The sequence below is a fragment of the Enhydra lutris genome, unplaced genomic scaffold (assembly GCF_002288905.1).
Source record: "Enhydra lutris kenyoni isolate GAN:26980312 unplaced genomic scaffold, ASM228890v2 scaffoldscaffold7, whole genome shotgun sequence".
Classification (NCBI taxonomy): Eukaryota; Metazoa; Chordata; class Mammalia; order Carnivora; family Mustelidae; genus Enhydra; species Enhydra lutris.
Window position 1 is genome coordinate 36,543,567 of NW_019154091.1, and position 20,986 is coordinate 36,564,552.

Genomic DNA, 20,986 nt, shown 5'->3' on the forward strand with positions numbered 1-20,986 from the left:
GGTTTTCTCTCATTCCCTAAGTTTGTTGTATGGTGTCTACTAATTGCATTTTTTTCTTTTTTCCTTTCTTATTGGTAAGCGGCAGTAAGTCAGTCAGTTACTGATGTGAGTAGTTGCTGTCAGTATCCCAGAAGACCATAGAGAAAAAGGGCGAAGTTTTCTGGTTCCATCTGCTGGAGAGAGTCTGTACTGCTTGTTTTTGTTACTAGATAAAGTTGTCTGAGATAAGCTAGAAAAGATCCCAGGTACAGCTGGACATTTTTCAGGAATTTGGCCTAAAGATAAAACTACTGTTAGCAGCATTGTGAGGGACTGAGTAGAGGGAAATTCTGGATTTTCAGCATGCAAAATGTCTTTTGTTAAAGTTGAGGGCATCAATTGGGAAAGACTGGGATCTTGAAAACAGGAATGGGGACATATGGAAAGATTCTAATCAAGCAAGCTAGGGACATGGAACCCTAAATTCTATTGAGTTTCCCCCCCCCCTTTTTTTTGCTAATTAATGTAGTCATTTCACCCATCCGAAGAGGTTAACCTTGCTTTGCTTGAAGCACCTGTAATGCCCTCCCTTAAGTAGATGGATTCTAGGTCAAGTGAACAGAAGTCTAACCTGAATTCTATAAATAAGAGATCATGTCCCTTCAGTCAATTTCCTGACTTGAAACATTGTACAGGCCCAGAATTTCTTTAATTAAAACTGGGAGGCAAGCTTTTGAGAAAGAACTCTATGAAACAAGAAAACAAATTATATAGTTAATTTTTCCCCATTCTTCCCCAAAAGGATCTATGACCATTATCCTGAATGACTATGCATTAAGGAAAGGGAAATAATTAGACTTTTGAGGAGTTGCTGGGCAGTGGCTCTGAATGGACACTAATTTCAGGAGACCCAAACCGTCATTGTATTATACTGATCAGAGTGGGGGCATAAGGAGTTCAAATGATGATTGAAGTTGTGGCTTAGGTCTGCTCATAGGTCAGCCTATTTTCTTCATCCATCAGAGACTTCTTTCTGGGAAGACCCTTCAGCTAAGCCCGTAGATGTCGGTAGCTTCTATCTCCTGAAGACTATAATCCAAGAACTCCTGGAGATATATATGTGTGTGTGTGTGTGTGTGTGTGTGTGTGTGTGTGTGTGTGTGTGTGTGTGTGTGATACATATATATGTGTGTGTCTATATATATAAATACATATATATATGAATATATATAGGAATGGACTTCCAAATTTGAGTGAAGAAAGAAAGTAAGGGATCATTCCCAAAATATCTGAGGCAAGATTAGCAAACTAATTATTCTGGGACCACCAAAGAATCACTTGCTAGACTCCACCCTAGAATCACATGAGTGGAAAACACCCCACCCCATGCCCTTTAGTGAAAGAATGTGAACCAGAATACCTGCAGTCATCAGCAGTGTCTGAATTCCAAGACCTTTGTAGACCACTTGCAGCATAAAGTGTTAGGTATTTTTTTTAAAAGATTTTATTTGTTTATTTAGAGGGGGCAGGTGCAGAGGGAGAAGCATACTCCTGCTGAGCAGGGAGCCCGATGTGGGGCTCGATCCTAGGACCTCAGGATCATGAACCGAGCAGAAGCCAGCTTCTTAACAGACTGAGCCACCCAGGCATCCCAAATGTTAGGTATTTTTGTGTCTATCCCTTGTACAAAGCAAGGCCTTGGTGATTATTGTGCCTTGAAATATTTTGTGTTTTCAAGTAGTTTAGTCTGAAAATCAGGCAAATACGTATTCTTATAGTTTTATAAACATTATTGTGCTCATATGATAAAACTTTTTTTTTTTTTTTGCTGGAATGCAGTGCCAACATACCACAATACAAAAGTTTTACCCATCAGTTTATATAACTGTCCAACTCAACATACACAAGTTGGTTTGTCGTTGTTATGATATGATGTGCAAGAAAACGTGTAAGTTTGTGATCACCATAAAGAGGGGAACATAAACATCACAAATAAAGTTTGTCTCTGAAGCATTTAACCGTTCACATAAACTTCCTTGGCATTTGTACGATTCTCTTTCAATATCAGTCTCCCATGCAGAATAATTCTTCAGTTTTCCCTGGCACAGAATGACTTACCAATTGATTCTCTGTTGTCGGGAGTCTCTGTTTCTTTTCCAGCCTGTCTCCCCAGCCACACATCAGTATTTTACTTCTGCGATCGCTTAGAGAAAACTTAATATACTAATATACTTAATATACTAAATTGTCTTTTGAGGATTTATTATGTGCTCGACAATTTAAAAGACACTAGAAATACAAAAACAGATATGGAAACCTTATGTAATTTACAGTCAGGTGAGGGTGGAGGGTGGAGAACATTAATCAAATATTCACTCAAAGATTGATATATGTAAGACCAAAAATGTGGTAAGTATTGGGGAAAGGACTATAATGTTGGGATATTCGACCTTGTTATGGAACTCAAGAAATTCTTAAAAATTCAGCTTATATACAAAGGATGTTTGAGAGTTCACCCAATGGAGAAGAGAGAAAAGAGAATTCAAGATATAGGGAAAATGTCTGTAATGCAGTCTGGTGAAATTCTGTATGAGTTCTTGAGATTTTGTCTAATGTGGCTGTGGTGTTGGGACTTTGGGTAAGTTTTGTGTAGACAGACACTGACTAAGTAAGCAAGGATGAGACCTAATGAGGGATTTCTAAGCTGTGTTACAGAGTTTGGTGTTATTTCAAGAAAGATGTTGAAGTGTTTTTCAAAAGAAAGTGTGAACTGTCAGTATATGTATTTTTTAAGTATCACCTAGGTTGCATGACAGAGAGTAACTGAAACGGGTTAGGAGTAGAACAGGAAGACCCTGTTACGGCAGTTATTTAACATTTTAATTCTTTGTTATTAAGATTGTGAAAACAGTGAAGAGAAGAGGTCAGATTTGAGAGATATTAGTAAAAAAAAAACAGGTGACAAGACTTGGTTTTGTGAGAAGTAGAGTGGAGAGCAGCCCGGAAGTGTGGGCCAGAGAGAAAGTGGTAACGAGACAGCCAGTTTATAGGTTGTGTAATTTCTTATATGTTGTGCCATTGACTGAGAGGCTAAGTACTGGAGGGTTTTTCCTTTTGTGAGGAAAGTTAATGAATTATTTTTATACATTGAGTTTGAAATGCCTTTGAGATTTTAGATTTGATAGGTTAAATAAGCACTAGGGTGATCAGGGAAAGACTGGGCCAGAGATGTAAATTTGAGAGGAATTGCTTTGTACGTCGTGGTCATTAAAGTTGGAAGAATGTAAGGATATTGTAGAGGCAAGATGTAGAGAAGACTGAAGTTCCAAAAATACAGGCAAAGAGAGTCATTGGTCATTGATTATGCAGATGAAAAATATATTCATTCTATCTACTCAGTTTCTATGACATTTCATTTCCTCTATTAGCCTTCCTACATCTCTGAGAAATAGTACTATACCCACACGAATGAACATATGTGTGTGTGTGTGTGTGTGCGTGTGCACACAGATAGAGCCCTCTGGACTCTGATATGGTCTGACATCAAACTTCATGTGGTGTCATGTGTCTTTTAGTCAGAGAAATGTTGACTGATTTTCTGCAGTGCGGATTAGAGTTGACAAATCCACTGGTCATTTTGCTCACAGTTTTGGTTGGTAACCTTCCTACAAGACACCTGGGCACATTTCATGCTCCGGGTTATCCGTTTTTCTTCTATTGGAAACCTATAAAGAAAGAAAATGCTTATCTTTACATCAGTATATGTCCAGAGACTCAAGAAAGCTTCAGAAAATACTTTCTAATTTTTAAAATAAAAATATGATCATGAAAACAACGTAAACAATACATAGTATGATGGGTAAAGTAATTCTTCCCACCCTCAGTTTTATTTCTCAAGAGAAGTTAATAGCTAATGATGGTTAGTCAGAGATGTGTATGGATGTTGCCAAAAGGGCACCTCTGGTTTGCTTATTTAGAAATTATTGAAATGAGCATAAATATATATTTTGTAAACTAAACTTGTGCTCTTATAAGAGATTTTACATTTTTCCATTTACCTCTTGAATAAGGTGATAAAATAAAAAGGCACCATTGGCAAGCCCTATTTCACACCTAAATCTTCTGAGTGGGTCGAGCGAGATTTCTTTTGTTTCTCAACTTTCCAACTAGACCATTTTATACATGTATTTATCAGGTCATGAGTCAGTCAGGAAATTTATACCTGTTTCTAACAACATCAGACGACTCTTTCTTGTCACACAATATGGGATTCGGACTGCAAGAAAGCTAAAAAACAATAAACTCACAAATGGGAGTCAAAAGGTTTGTTGTCTACCCAGGTCCATGACTGCCCTCCAGGTGGAATAGATAGTCCAATCCAGTAAAACACTGAGGTATTGAGGTACCGCCACAGGAAACTCTAAAGAGAATCGGAAATGTTACATGAAACAACTGACTGATCCTTACAGATACAAAAAACTATATATCTCTAGTGAAGCTCCTATGTGTTTGGCCCCGTGCTAGAAGCAGGAAAGGGGCAGGTAAGACATATCTCACATTTTTCTTTTCTTTTTTTTTTTTCAAAAAAGATTTTATTTATTTGAGAGAGAAAATGAGTTGAGGGGAGAGGCAGAAGGAGAGGGAGAAATGGGGATGGATCCCAGGACCCTGGGATCATGACCTAGCTGAAGTCAGACACTTAACCGACTGAGCCACCCAGGTGCGCCTACTTCACATTTTTCTAACAGATCAGAGCAGAGGGACAAACTACTGCCATGCCATGTGGCAACAATAAGGTGGAATTATGTATGGTTGCAGGAGATACTAAGGCTGTGAGGTCAAACTTCCAAATGCGTGTCCCGTCTCTACTGTTTACTACCATGCATCTCTGCAGTTATTAAATTTTTTACTTGTTTTCCCCAATCTCTGCAACTCAGATTATTATAGTACCTATCTCAAAGAGCTACCATTGTTTTGCTATTAAATAATATTATGATATAATGCCTGGCACATAATAAATTCTCATTACATAAATGTTAGTGGTTATTGTTAAGTACGAGTATGAAATAATATATAGAAGGAGGGGAATATACAGGGAAAATTAAAGAAAGCAAGCAATGTCTGAGCTGGTGTGAGACATACTGTTCATAGTTTCTGAATATCTCTTATTCTTTTTTTTTAAACATTCTTTTTTTTTTTAAGATTTTATTTATTTATTTGACAGATAGAGATCACAAGTAGGTAGAGAGGCAGGCAGAGAGAGAGGAGGAAGCAGGCTCCTCACTGAGCAGAGAGCCTGATGTGGGGCTCAATCCCAGGACCCTGGGATCATGACCCGAGCTGAAGGCAGAGGCTTTAACCCACTGAGCCACCCAGGCGCCCCATGAATATCTCTTATTCTATAGGAATATAACCCCTGAGCCATATATATGGCCAGATTAATGAAGGCTGTATTTCTAAGGCTCCCTTTTGGCTTAGCGTGACAATGTGACTGACCTAATTTCTGGCTAGTGAATTAGCCAGATACTGAAATTCTAATCACACATTTAAAAGCTAGGGCTATATCCTTCCATTTGTCATTTTCCTCTTTTCTGATGGCTAGCACATGGATATGGTGTAAATCAACCGGAAATAGGTAGACACAGAGAGCACCCTACTGTTGAGCCCAGAAATCCATAGCTATACGGACTACAATGTGGTTGACATGACCTATTGCATATATGAATAGACAGATTTCCCTCCTATTTTAACACTTTGAAATTGGAAACATCAGTCTATAGCTTGTAGCAGTTTAATTGGGAGCTTTGTTTTTGCTTTTTAATTGTGCTAATGCTTTTAAGTGTACTAATGTTACCTCTTATAATTAAAAGTGTTTTAGATTCAATAAACAAAGTACACAACTACCTTGTTTAAGCTCCAGTGATTTTGGTTCTCCCCCACCTGCAGCCAAACTCATATGCCAAATGTCATAACTATTTGTAGGAACATAAATAGTCATTGGCATACAAGAGAGGGAATAGTGTTTTTCCATTGAATTATCTTTGCACTATGGCCAAAAAATCAGTTGACTAAATTCTGGTAGGCCTGTTTCTAGTGTCTCTGTTCAGTTTCACTGATCTACATATCTCTCCTCTGCCAATTCTATACTATATTAATTAATTTTGCTTTCTAGGAACACTTGCATTTAGTAATGTACATTTTCCATTCTTCTGCTTGCTTTGGGTCTAGTTTTCTCTTTTTCTAGCCTTTTTTTTTTTTTAAAGAGAAGTTTAGATGATTGATTCTACATTATCTTCTTCTCAAATGTAAACACTCAATGCTATAAATTTCCTTCTAAGCTCTTTCTTAAGCAGAAACGTGTGACTTTTGATGTTAAAATGTTGTTTTCATTCAATTCATCATATAATTTAAAAATTTTCCTCTGATCACTACTTCTTTGACCCATACATTATTTAAAAGTGTATTGTTTAATTTTCAAATATTTGGGAATTTTCCAAATACTACTCCATTTCTAATTTCCAGTTTAATTTTGTTATGGTCTGACACATGTTTTGGATAATATCTGTATTTGTAATGTTTTAAAGTTTACTGGGTCTCCAAATATGGTCTGTCTTCGTGAAAGTTCTAGGTGTATTGAAAAAAAAGTGCAACCTGCTTTTATTGGATATAGTTTTCTATAAGATTAATTAGGTCAAGGATGTTGGCAGGGATGCCGAGAAAGGGAACCCTCCTATGCTGTTGGTGGGAATGCAAGCTGGTGCAGCCACTCTGGAAAACAGCATGGATGTTCCTCAAAAAGTTGAAAATAGAGCTACCCTATAACCCAGCAATTGCACTACTGGGTGTTTACCCTAAAGATACAAATGTAGTTATCCGAAGGGGCATGTGCACCTGAATATTTATAGGAACAATGTCTACAATAGCCAAACTATGGAAAGAACCTAGATGTCCATCAACAGATGAATAGACAAAGAAGATGTGGTGTATATATACAATGGAATGCTATGGAGCCTTCAAAAGAAATGAAATCTTGCCATTTGCAACAACATGGCTGGAACTAGAGGGTATTATGCTATGTGAAATAAGTCAACCAGAGAAAGACAATTATCATATGATCTCTCTGACATGAAGAATTTGAGAAGCAAGGCAGGGGGTCATGGAGGGAAGGGAGGGAAAAAATGGAAACAAGATGGGACTGGGGAGGGAGATAAACCATAAGAGACTCTTAATCTCAGGAAACAAACAGCATTGCGGGGGGGGGGAGGAAAAGCGTGGTTGGGTTATGGACATTGGAGAGGGTAAGTGCTAAGGTGAGTGCCATGAAATGTGTAAACCCAATGATTGACAGACCTGTACTCCTGGGGCAAATAATACATTATATGTTAATAAAAATAATTTTTAAAAAGATTAATTAGGTTGAATTGGTTGAAAGCATTGTTCAGGTTATTTATTTATTTATTTATGAGACTTGTTTTTTCAGTTACTCAAAGAGGAGTGTTGACAACTCCAACTGTAATTGTGAATTTCTCCATTTCCTTTTTTAGTTCTATCAGTGTTAACCTTGCTGCATATACATATATAATTGACCCCTGCTATGAGATTCAGGGGACAGAGTGGGGTAATATTATGGACTGAATTGTGTCTCTCTAAAATTCCTATGTTGCAGTCTTAACCCCAGTACCTCAAAATATGATTGCATTTAAAGTCACAGCCTTTAACGAGGTCATGAAGCTAAAGTAGGGCTATTAGAATGGGTCTTAATTAAGTCTGATTGGTGGCCTTATAAGAAAAATTTGGACGCACAGACACAGATGCACATACACAGAGGAAAGATCATGTGAGCACACAGTAGAAAGGTGGCCAGCTGAAAGCCAAGGAGAGAGTCATCATGAGAAATGAAACCTGCCAATATCTTGATCTTGGACTTGCAACCTTCAGAACCTGGAGAAATTAATCTTTATTGCCTAAGTCATTAAATTTGTAGTACTCTGTTATGGCAGCCCTGGCAAACTCATACAATCCCTTTATCATTGTGCAATAGTTCTCCTTGTTCTTGGGAGGGTCTTGTTTCTTCTTCTTCTTCCTCCTCCTCTTCCTCTTCTTCTTCTTCTTCTCCTTTTCCTTCTCCTCCCCCTCCCCCCACCCCCTCCTCCTTCCTCTTTTTATACCTCCTACTTGATTGTTGAAAGCTGTCTAGCATGTGGCGACTGAGTTAAATAGTTTTGTGGATAGAAATGAACACAGTTCCTTCTCCTGTGTCTTCAATGTGGGGTTTAAGTTTATCATTACGGGGGTGAGTGTGCGAATTATTGCTATCCTCAATGCACCACAGGTTTCCAATTCCTGTAATGTCTCGTGTTTCCTGGTTTTTGTTTGTTTGTTTGCCAGAGAAATGTCTGCTTGACCGGAGCATTTCAGTTTCCCTTTGCACCATGCCTCAGAGAAGATCTCTCTGCATGTTCTTCCTCCTCCCCTGCCCCTCTCGCAGCAGTGTTCTTCTCTACTTCCTGTTTGAAATCTGTTAGCGTGACAGTTAGAGGCAGTGGACGCAGTGGTCTTGTTTGTTCTGATTATGCCTCAGTCTTAGGCAGTCACTCATCCCTGTTTCTTCTCTGTGTGGCTTTCTCCCTTCTGCCACCCCTACCCTGCCTGTAACTGTGATCCCATCCAGTATTCTCGCCCCTCCCCATCCTCTTTCGCACGTGCAGCGGTGTTTCGCACCAGTTCCCCAAGGGCACTTGTTCTTCTCACCAACACATGCATGAAAGCTGTTGTTCCATAGTGCACAGGGCAGACTGGGGACAAGGATCTTGGCGGAATTCCTTGCCATTTCAACATTGCTGTTTTCTTCTCCCGAGTCTGGACCGCGAAGGACACATTCTTATGGTTCTTTCTAATCTTGAGAACCAGTGGCATTTACAGAAAAAAATAGCCTTCAAGGGGTTGTAGAATCCCCCAGTTTCTGCCAAGCCCAGGAGCTTCATTCACATTGTTTTTGCCCACTCGCACTCAGACTTAACTCATTTTTCAATTACTCTGACAGAACTCCCCTTTCTGATGTTTGGTGTCTGATTTGTGTGTTCCAAGTAAGTGAGGACGTGTCTTCTCTCCCACAGGTACCTGTTTCAGCAGAGATTTTGGCTCTGCAAACTTAACTTTCCAATGAATTTGAAACAAGCTGGCAATTTAAAGTTAATTGACTCTTTCTCATTTAAAAATTGTAGTAACATTTCAAGATCTTTGCATCATTGTGAAAGCTATAAACCTCCTTTCTTTTCCTGGTTTTTTTTTTTTGTTGTTGTTGTTGTTGTTTATCTCTTTTTCTCACTCTCTTCTTCTTACTCCCTTTTCCCCTCCTCTTTCTACTTTTCTTTCTTTTTTCTTTTTTTTTGCCATATGATGGCACAAGGGAATTCTAGATGGACTGATAATTCTCTTTGTTTCATTTTATTCTTCACTTATTTGAGAGCTAGAAAAGTATTTGCTAGAAAATTATTTTCTGGTTTTTGGAGGAATTATTTTTTCTAATATATATTTTATTTATTTATTTATTTATTTATTTATATTTCTTTTCAGTGTAACAGAATTCATTGTTTTTGCACCACACCCAGTTCTCCATGCAATATGTGCCCTCTTTAATACCCACCACCTGGCTCCCCTAACCTCCCAACCCCCGCCCCTTCAAAACCCTCAGGTTGTTTTTCAGAGTCCATAGTCTCTCATGGTTCACCTCCCCTTCCAATTTCCCTCAACTTCCTTCTCCTCTCCATCTCCCTATGTCCTCCATGCTATTTGTTATGCTCCACAAATAAGTGAAACCATATGATAATTGACTCTCTCTGCTTGATTTATTTCACTCAGCATAATCTCTTCCAGTCCCGTCCATGTTGCTACAAAAGTTGGGTATTCATCCTTTCTGATGGAGGCATAATACCCCATAGTGTATATGGACCACATCTTCCTTATCCATTCGTCCGTTGAAGGGCATCTTGGTTCTTTCCACAGTTTGGCAACCGTGGCCATTGCTGCTATAAACATTGGGGTACAGATGGCCCTTCTTTTCACTACATCTGTATTTTTGGGGTAAATACCCAGTAGTGCAATTGCAGGGTCATAGGGAAGCTCTATTTTTAATTTCTTAAGGAATCTCCACACTGTTCTCCAAAGTGGCTGCACCAACTTGCATTCCCACCAACTCTAATACATGTCTTTTTTGGAAAAGAAATATGTGTGCATAAATCCTATGCTGATTCCATTCAGATTCTTTATTTATCCATGAAAGAGAACAATTATATCTGGCCCATTGATTTGCTTAGGAATAATGTGAGAGAGGTAATCTGAACAGGAAGAAGAAAGTTTCTAAACAAACTGAGGGTTGCTGGAGGGGAGTGGGGTGGGGAGATAGGGTAACTGGATGATGGACATTAAGGAGGACACATGATGTAATGAGCACTTGGTGTTATACACAGTTGGTGAATCACTAAATTCTATCCCTGAAACTAATAATATACTGTATGTTAACTAAATTGAATTTAAATAAAAAATTTTAAAAAAAGTTGTCTCAGTTTACTGGTCTCCCTAGTCTGGTTAATCAATTGCCTAGAAGACATGTCTTTTCTGCATTTCAGCATCCTTCCCTTTGATGGTGAGCAGGAAATAGATGGGTTTCTGAGTGAAATCTTTTGTTGCATAATTTCTCCATGAAATGATTTATTATTTATCCCTTTCAGAGCATTCTCACGAAATGCTTTTCAGTTGATATCTGCTTCCCCTTTTTTGTCTTAAAATTACCTCTTGGAGAAGAAAATAGATCTCTTTTCAGCTCTTAATCTATCCTGAATTTGGCTCATATTTGAATCAATTTGAACTGCATCTGATAGACAGTCTGACAGTTTGAGATTTGGGGTTACTCTGGTTACAGCGAGACGATAGTTTACTTCTGCTCTTGTTTTTCTTGTTGTGGTGGATTCCTCTCAAACGCAGGAGACTTTTTTTTCTCTTCAGAAGTTTCAACAGCTGTGCTATCCACCCCCGATGGCTATGACTCAACCAGGGTAGTACAGCACTTCTGGTCACTGGATTTTCAGAACCAGAAGCTTTGACATAACTTGTTATGACAATATACTAATCCTCATGCTGATTATCCTTATTTGATGCTTGCTAATTAACATCTACATTGGCCTTATTAATTAAAGGTTTTGTGTCTGACATTCATGGAATAGAACTCCCATTTAAATTAAACCAGAGTTAACAAAGTATTCTGCTCAAGAGAGAATGAAATGTTAGTGACGACTATTCTATATTTCCTTTCTCTCAGTTATCATCTTAATTTTAGCTGCCATGATATCTGACTGCAGCCTTTGGGAACATTGCAATAAACATGAGAGAGGAGGTAAAATACTTACTGTCTTATATTTTAAAATGGAATCTAGTTAGCAGTGGGGATCTCTTGTGGAGGAGAACTTAGTTGTACAGTACCAAATGAATTCCTTCAATCCATAGCCCACCCCCCCCCAAAAGCCAAAAATAATCCTGTAGTTCAATGATTCATTCAAACAGTATTTGTGTAGTTAATAGCAATGAAGTTTAGAATTTATTTCATAGAAATTTTCAAATATGTGGGACGCCTGGGTGACTCAGTAGATTAAGCGTCTGCCTTTGGCTCAAGTCATGGTCCTAGGTTCCTGGATCGAATGCTGCCTCAGGTTCCCTGGTCAGGAGGGAGCCTGCTTCTCCCTCTGTGTGCTCTGCCTGCCACTTTCCCTGCTTGGGCTCTCTCTGACACATAAATAAATAATCTTTAAAAAAATAAATTTTCAAATATGTAGCCCAATGACTGTCTTGAAAATGTGAAAGATGCTATAATCTCTAAGTTTGATATCTCACCATATCAATGAAGTCTCGAATCACCAGGAGATGTGAATTTTTCATGGCGCAGTCATTTTTGCTTTCATCCCAAGATTTCTTATCTTCAGCAATCCAGTAACATTTCCCTCCATGTAGCTTCCAGTCTTTAGAGGGGCATGATTTGTGAGCAGTGGAGAAATTGAAAGAAACTAGAAGGAACAAGGATAAGTAATTAAAAGAAACCGTATCCCTAATATCATATACTGATGAAGTTAAGTGTCTGCCCTGGGTCATGATCCCAGGGTCCTAGAATCTAATCCTGCATCGGACTCCTTGCTCAGTGGGGAAACTGCTTCTCCCTCTGCCTGCTGCTCCCCCTGCTTTTGCTTTCTTTCTCTCTGACAAATAAAGAAATAAGACCTTTAAAAAAATGTAAGAAAAAAAAAAGAAATTGAAGTCTTAGAACTAGATGAAGGAGAAAATAAAGGGAAAAAAGGATAATAACTAAAACTTCTCTAACGTATTTAAATTTATAAATTTATACTTTCAAGAAACTCATCAAGCCCTAAGCAGGATAAATATGAGGAAAATCATATGTAAAAATAAAACAAACTGCTTAAAACCAAAGATAGAGGAAAATCTTGAAAGCAGAGAAAAACTGTGTGCCATTTATAAGAATACAACTATTTAAAAAGAAAAAATCCCTCATTCTCATCATGCATTGAGGGGAACTGAACATAGTGAAAAATATCTTCAAATTTTTGAAGGGAACTAAGAAACAGACTCTTAACTAGAGAGAGCAAACTGAGAGGAGGTGGATGGGGAATGAGTGACGTAGGAGATGGGGATTAAGAAGGGGGCTTGCTGTGATAAGCACTGGGTGTTGTATGGGACTATTGAATCACTGTATTGCATATCCAAAACTAATATTACACTGTACATCGACTAACTGGAATTTAAATAAAAACCTTAAAAAATTGTTTAAGGGAAAAAAAATCAACAAAATATTTCACATCCAATGAAAATATCTTTCTAAAAGCATGGCAAATTTAAGACACTTTCAGATAAAAGAAAACTAAAAGGATCCATTATCAAATAGTCACTACAATGAATATCAGAGGAAATTCTTCGGACCAATGGGAAATGTTTCTAACTGGAAACTTTCGTATCGGAGAGAGAACAACATCAGAAATGGCAAGCATATAGGTAAAAATAAAAGTGGAAGGTGAGCAATGTATATTCAAAGGATCCTTGCTCTTGCTTTCAATATTAAGTCCCCACACTTGTCTCAGTTGTACAGTTTTTCTTTAGATTGATATAATACACCAAATCCAAACCTTTCCAGGTAATAATGCCAAATATATGCTGTGATTATAGTTAAAGACAGCAACCACGCAACTGGGACTTTTAAGAACATATTTAATAAGAAACTACTATATTTTCACTTCTATATTTCTGATAGTAGATAATTTGACTAGATAGTATGAAGCAGGATTTCCCAACCATTTTTTAAAATGATTTTATTTATTTATTTGACAGAGATCACAAGTAGGCAGAGAGGCAGGCAGAGAGAGAGGAATGGAAGCAGGCTCCCTGTTGAGCAGAGATCTCGATATGGGACTCTATCCCAGGACCCCAAGAGCGTGACCTGAGCTGAACGCAGAGGCTTAACCCACTGAGCCACCCAGGTGCCCCAATATATACCTTTTTTAAAGGTATATATATTATTTTTTAAAAAAGAGAAAACTCTGATCATTGAAATTAGATTCCATGAATGAGTCCGTTGCTTGGACACAGGAAGAGAGGGACCTTGTAAGCTGCAGGATACACCTGGAAACATTGCCTTCAGCACAAATCGACAAGGAAGACAAAAATGGGATGGTAACTGAAATGGGGGAGCATAAGCCTATTGTACATCTAAATTCTAGATTTAGATTCTAGAAAGAAAATAGAGAGAAGGTTAACAAAGCATTAGAAATGATGGCTGAATAGATCAATTAAGTTTTACTTCACATATTTTAAAAGTTTTATTGTTTTTCTTTCCTGATGAATTGATCTAAGGCTCTAGGAGCGGTGGCTTACACATTTATAAGAATAGGATGAGGATTAGAAAACAGGTTTGGGGGGCCTGGGTGACTCAGTTGGTTAAGTGTGCTTTTGGCTCAGGTCAGGATCCCAGGGTGCTGGGTAGAGTCCTGCATCAAGTTCCTTGCTCAGTGGGGAGCCTGCTTTTCTCTCTGCCTGCCACTCCCCATGCTTGTGCTCTCTCCCTGTGTGACAAATAAAGAATAAAATCATAAAAAAAAAAAAAAAAAGAAAACAGGTTTGTCAGAATTTAAAGCTAGAGCTTTATTTAATACCACTGCTACTGCCTCTGTATTGGTAATAGTATACTGCAGTGCTTTTTCTCTGGGGATAGCATCTCATAAAATATGCCCTCAGAGTCACACAAGTTAAAAAAAGAAGAAGAACATATGGTGTATCAGATAGTTTTAAGAATGTGGTGAAGGGGACTTGGAAATATCAAAGTCCAATTTAATGTTTTAATGCATTCCCAGAATTTGTATGTACACGACATTATGGACTAGTAGGTCTTTCTAATAGAATTATACCTGGATGTTCAAAAGAAGAATGATATATAGTTTTTCAATATGGAGTTAAGAATTAAATTAACCAATTTTTTAAATACCCTCCCCAATGTCCATCGCCCAGTCACCCTATCCCTACACCCCCAACCCCAGCAACTCTCAGTTTGTTTCCTGATATTAAGAGTCTCTTATGGTTTGTCTCCCTTCCCAGTCCCATCTTGTTTCACTTTTTCACTCCCTTCTCCCCGTGACCCCCCTGCCCTGCCTCTCAAATTCCTCATATCAGAGAGATCATATGACCGTTGTCTTTTCTGATTGACTTTAAGAAATTTAAAGATGTAATAAAACCACTGGAAAAAAATGCAGAAAGGCTGAATAATTGTTTTCTTGACTTTTAAAAGTGTGCAAATATGAAAGAGCAAGAGAAAGATTAACATAACATTACCATTTACAATAATTTTGCATGTAATAACATTACCTAGTAAAAAAAATGAATATGTCATGAACTTTAAGAATGAAAATAGGGGTGCCTGGGTGTCTCAGTCATTAAGTGTCTGCCTTTGGCTCAGGTCATGATCCCAGGGTCCTGGAATGGAGCCCCTCATTGAGCTTCCTGCTCAGCGGGAGACTGCTTCTCCCTCTCCCACTCCCCCTGCTTGTGTTCCCTCTCTCGCTGTTTCTCTCTCTGTCAAATAAACAAATAAAATCTTAAAAAAAATAAGAATGAAAATATTTTGACTACATTCTGCACTTGTGTATGTGTATGTCCCAATTGAAATAAAAATGATAAAATGCAATCATTTCCATGAAATACCTTTTCATTAATCTAGAACTCTTTATAAGCTCATTTTCCTCATTTGTCTTGGATCCTTGAATATTTTTGTCATAGACTATAACGGATCCATAAAAAACAATGACCTTAACCATCCCTCTATAGGGTAGAGGAATCTCTCTTTTCAAATATATTCTGGTAAAACCGATGTTACTGTCCATGTCTCTGGAATTAGACAACATAAAATTATGTTACCTGTTGAGGTGATTGTTCCAGATTTATTTTTACCAGTACAAAATTTCTCTTTTGATTCATTTTCCACTGCATTATGTCTTGCATATTTCAACTGGATAACTGATGAAAGAAGAAACATATTTTCCTAATTAAATACAAGCATAAAACTATTGGGTTCTAGTGACTCTCTAATGTAGAAATTCTATTGTAAGTTAAATAATTAAAAACTTAAGGAGACAAACAACACTATTTTTCTAAGGCTTGATCTTTTCTTTGCATTCTTATTACTTTTATTAACATATTAATAAAATATGATCTGGGAGAGGAGGGTTAGTCACCTAATTTTTTTCTTGGAGTTTTCATATTTATTTTAATGAACACAAAATAACCAGCTGTGGTCATAAGCTTCATTTGTATAGCTTGGGTTTGGTGAGATATTGTTAAATTATGTCCAGTGTCACCTGATTCAGAGGGAAGATTTTATATGTTTTGGTTTGGTTCATAATTCTGGTTCTTTCAGGATTTTGCATGTAAATGCTACATAGAGAAGGGTAGGGCGAGCCCAGAGTAGTTTTTCTCCAATGAGGAAGGTATCTTTTTTTTTTTTTTTTTGAGGGCCATTTAACCGAGCTTACTTTTGGTAACTTCTAATTTCATAATATTGTGTATTATGCAATTAAATCTTTAAAATCTATTTTAGTAATGAATCTATTAGTAACAAAAATATTTTATTAAAAAACTGCTATGCTAGTAACAAACAAATCTATTAACTTAACAAAAAATATATAGAAGAGATTTTATTTTTGCTTCCCTCTGCCCTAATTTTTCAGCTGCAATTAGCTGTAAAATTAAAGCTTTTATTAAAGCTGTAAAATTAAATAGCTTTCTGGGGCTTAAGGTTTGTATGCATTGGCCTGTTCTAGGATTTCATCTGAAAGCCTGAATTCCTTGGAATATATATAATCTGTATATTACCTTTGTTCTATAGATATATGTGAAGAACTTTTCTCCAAACATTTATTCAATAATTAAAATATTTGCTATCTGAATATTGAATTATGCTCTTATGTCCAAAGTACGAGTACAATTTTTAAATACTCAAGTTAGTTGATTAATTGTAGGCAGATTTCTCACTTATTGATACAAGATTGATAGTGGCCAGGAGGAGCTAATATGAATAAACTTATATAGAAATATACTACATAATTTAATTTCCTTTCACCTGAATGTAGTTTTAGAGAAGCTTGTGTATAACTCACTATCAACCCACATTGTGTGATTTGATCACAAAATATAAACATATTCTTGACTTCTCTTTCCTTTATCAGTGAAATGAATCCATAATGACATCACATGCTGAAGGTCTATGAAAAAATCTCTAATTTTAATTTTTTCAAATTTCATATATTCTGTGAAGTTGTCCTGTATTGTTCAGGAAACACTTGAACAGCAAACACAATTACAACAGGTCATTAAAGAAAAATGCTTTAGGATAAATGAATAATCTTGATTAATTACTTACTCAAAATGCTCAGCACAATTACTGTTACAAATAGGGTGATGATCATTGCACATCCAACTTTCAGGAAAATGCCATGATGGTGAGAATCTACAATATTGGATAGATTGGACAGATAGAATTTGATCATAAGACCAGCAGTTAAATCCTTATATAGTTAGAGGTAAGAGAGAGCTAAATAAACTTTCTTGGTTATCAAGCTTCTAAGTTAATTTCCTTTGAAATACATAGACCCAGCTTCTTTTTGCTCATGTTCACACACACAGAGAACATATTTGGCTTTCCGGTTTGTGAAGAGGAGACTTATAAAACTGTGAATGGATATGAGTTTTTCTTTGTGGGTTCATCATACATGTTTCACAGCATTAATCTTACAGTGATCTGCTCTCTGCAGTCCTATGTTTTTATATAAGACTGAGAACCTCCAGATTCTCTTGTAAGTTTGTTGACAACACCCACCTATTTGGATCAATCCATTCTTTTCTCTCTTATGTAATATGCCTACTTTACATAGTGATACATAACAGTAATTGCATACATTTCACTCATTTTTATTTTAAAATAAAAGTACTTTTAGGGATTACCTTGTCCAATGTCTACATATTTATGTGGATATTCAAGTCCACAATTACAGTTATTTGAAAAGAGAGCTGAGATCAAGCCTCGGCTCTCTTGACTACCCAAACAGTGGCTGGTTTGCTGTCCATACTACCTCATTGTCTTTGGAGTACTCAAAAGATAAAAATAAATCAGGAAAAGAAGCAAGAATTATTAGCTTTGGCTGATGGTTAAACCAACAATCTCTAATCCAAAATAATTGCAGTATATCAATGCCACTAGATACATGACATATGCAAACATATATACAATACATTGAGAAAGTCATGAAATAACTGATGTTGAAATATAACCAATTATAAAGTCAAGCATCAAGACCGATTAACCTGAATTCTTATCTATTACTACAGAGAACTTTGCTCTATGTTCAAATGACTATTGTTGTTGAATAAAACATCTTTCATGGAAGCTTATTAATTCTCAGAGCATAAAATATCCATGTATTTTCATGTATCATGTAAAACAATGCAAATTGTGCCCATCAAGGCAATTGCAAGAAGAAGGGGATTGTATCCCTACATATGTTTTTAATATAAACAGCTAGGTGTGTGGACCTAAAAACTTACAGAATAAAATTTCAGATTTCATTAGAACACTGACATAAGGGTTATTAGGTCATTCTTTCAGGCCCCAAAGTAAGATTTATGAAAAGCACGAATTTCTCAATGTTTGCCTGGGATATTCCCAGTGGAATCATACTTTCCCACTAGTAATCTGCTCAATTTTATCATGACAGTCTCTTTGTTTTATCTTAAAGAACAAATGAATATGAAGATTAAGAGAATAAGGAAAGGGTCTCAACACATGCGAGGCTCTGAAGTGGTAAGGCATATGTAACTTCAAGGAGGAAAGAGGACAACAGCCAGAGCAAAATAAGTAAAACATAGGGAGTTAGAAGAGGAAAACTAAGACCATGTCATATCATATGTAGGGCTCTGAAGAACATGACAATAAAGTTTATCAAATAATTCTTTCCATTTACAATGATATGACACATGAGAACAGAAGTTTTATTTATCCTACCCTAGGGATATGCAGTGAAGTAATAAAATATTTGGCTTCTAGTCACAAGCACCATTGTGAGTAGGTAACTTAATCTTTATATATTTAGGTGTTCTCTTTTTAATATTAGCAGACTGGACCAGATAGCATTAAAATGGTATCCCCAAATCTCTAAACCAGGAAGGAAGTAAAGTTCTATCTGTAAACAAAAAGGAGATCAAACCCTGGAATGCAGAATTGAAAATACTAGTTTTGTTCCTTGAACTGAGCTAAAATAACTTCTGGGAAATTGGACTAATAGTATGAGAGTTTTTCTGGGTGGAAGAATAAGAAGGCAACTCTAGTCCACATTATTTTTAAAATTAAGTTCTATCTTGTCATTGAAAATGAAAGCACCCAGACTAGGGAAAAAAGAAAGCAGATAAGCTTTTATCGGACAAGGTCAGAGAGGTAATGTTTAAAAATAAGGAATAATATGTGTTCGCAATCAGAGAAAACCACACCTCAGATTTATTTAGTAACAGCAAATTAAAAAATATAAAAGAAGAAATACATTATTTGGAAATATAGTAAAGCAAAACATTATATTCATTACACAGTACAAATGCAATGAGACTGAAATTATGTAAATATTTTATATAAACTTTATAATATAACAAATTCTTACCCTAGAGAAAAGAACAGAAATGCAACACGAAAGTTTCCCTAATACTTTAGAGGATGAAAAAACGCACTGGATATGAAAATCTACCACCCTTTGCGGTGGCTTGTGTTTAAGGTACAATGTTATCCTTAGTTATGTACCTTACTCTTCGTATTCCACAAATATTCTATTACTCAGAGTTTCATTAATTCTAAACTTCATGAAATACCAGCATTTCATGTCCTCTTAGTTTAGTTTAACATTGTTATCCTAACATTTTGCAAATTTCAAAAAGATAATTAACAATGTGAATTATAGCCAAGTACTTTTTTCCTTTGTTTAAGAGAATTTATATTATAGTCAAAGGACAGATTTAATCAGAGGTACATGAAACTGTAAAGAAAGGGGGTCATAAATATAGAAGTCACTGTATAAATGTTCACTGTAAGAAATAAAAAGAATAGAAAGGCTATGAAAATCAAAAGCAAAGTTCAACTCATCCCCCTGCTCACCCTCCTTTCAGGAATCCTCAGTTTGTTCCATGCAGTTAAGAGTCTGTTTTTTGGTTTGCCTCTCTGTTTTTTTCTTCCTATATTCATTTGTTTAGTCTTTTAAATTCCATATATGGGTGAAATCATATGGTATTTGTCTTTCTCTGAATGACTTATTTCATTTAGCATAATACTCTCTAGCTGCACCCACAGTGTTATATGTAAATGATGAATCACTAAATTCTATACCTGAAACTAATATTACACTGTAGGTTAACTAACTGGAATTAAAAAAAAAAACTTGAAAAAGAAAAGAAAAAAAATTACAATTAATTTTGTCTGATTAAAAACATTCACTCTTATTCTTTTTTATTTTTATTTTTATTATTTTATTTTATTTATTTTAGTTTTCTTACACTTATTTTATTTTTTAAATTATTAACATATAATGTATTATTTGCCCCTGTGGTACATGTTTGTGAATCATCAGGCTTACACATTTTACAGCACTCACCATAGCACATACCCTCCCCAATGTCCATCACCTAGTCACTCTTATTCTTGCATTCAATCAACTTTTCTTGGAATCCAGCCTGCTAACTATTTAAGACATATACAAATGCAGGATAGAAATAAAGGAGATTAAAAGTAAAATATTAATTTTAAAAGGACACCTAAAGCCAACTTACCAGATTTCTGAAGTGACGATGAATTTTCTAAAGAAAAAGTCCTATCAATTTTAATATCAGCATAGACTATATCTCCAGCCATTGCACATTTAAAAAGAGAGAGAAGACCAAAAATGACATTCTACTGAAGGGAGTCTCATAGTTCTGCAAATAAACTTTCGGTAAGTCAAATAAATGGAGATGGACAATTTTCTTCTGCTCTCTCAAATTTGGTGGATTTCCTCTATGAATATAGGACAAAAACAATGTGTTCAGTCTTACCAATCAAGGAATAGATTTTTGAACACTTCATGATATGGAAGAAAACTACTATTCTTATAGCAGTTTTCTTGCTCTACAGTTAGTTTTCTAAGTTTGGAATAATTCTAACACCACAGAAGATATCATACCCTTTTTTCCCCTTCTATAAACCACTTCCTCTTTTAGTTCAGACATATATTCTCTGGCAGAAGCTCTGATCTTTCAACATTTTCTCCAACGTGGAATAGCAATTTGGAAGGAGGATGAAGAAAAAGAGATTTTATTATGGAGGTGATAGAAATAATTGATAGACTTCTCATCTTGAAATACATTGCATTTACCTAGCTAATACTTTTTTTTTTAA

At 36.2% G+C, this 20,986-nt stretch overlaps 1 protein-coding gene across 1 annotated transcript; it reads right to left on the minus strand.

The window, feature by feature from the left end:
- Positions 1-2,320: 2,320 nt before the first annotated feature.
- On the minus strand, positions 2,321-20,672 carry LOC111142183 (killer cell lectin-like receptor subfamily B member 1B allele B). The gene is made up of 6 exons (XM_022495193.1): positions 20,383-20,672; positions 16,943-17,029; positions 15,442-15,540; positions 11,866-12,035; positions 4,287-4,399; positions 2,321-3,704 (listed from the first exon to the last, which is right to left on the minus strand). The coding sequence occupies exons 1-6, from the start codon at positions 20,462-20,464 to the stop codon at positions 3,590-3,592; spliced, it is 666 nt and encodes a 221-aa protein (XP_022350901.1). The 5' UTR covers positions 20,465-20,672; the 3' UTR covers positions 2,321-3,589.
- Positions 20,673-20,986: the final 314 nt, after the last annotated feature.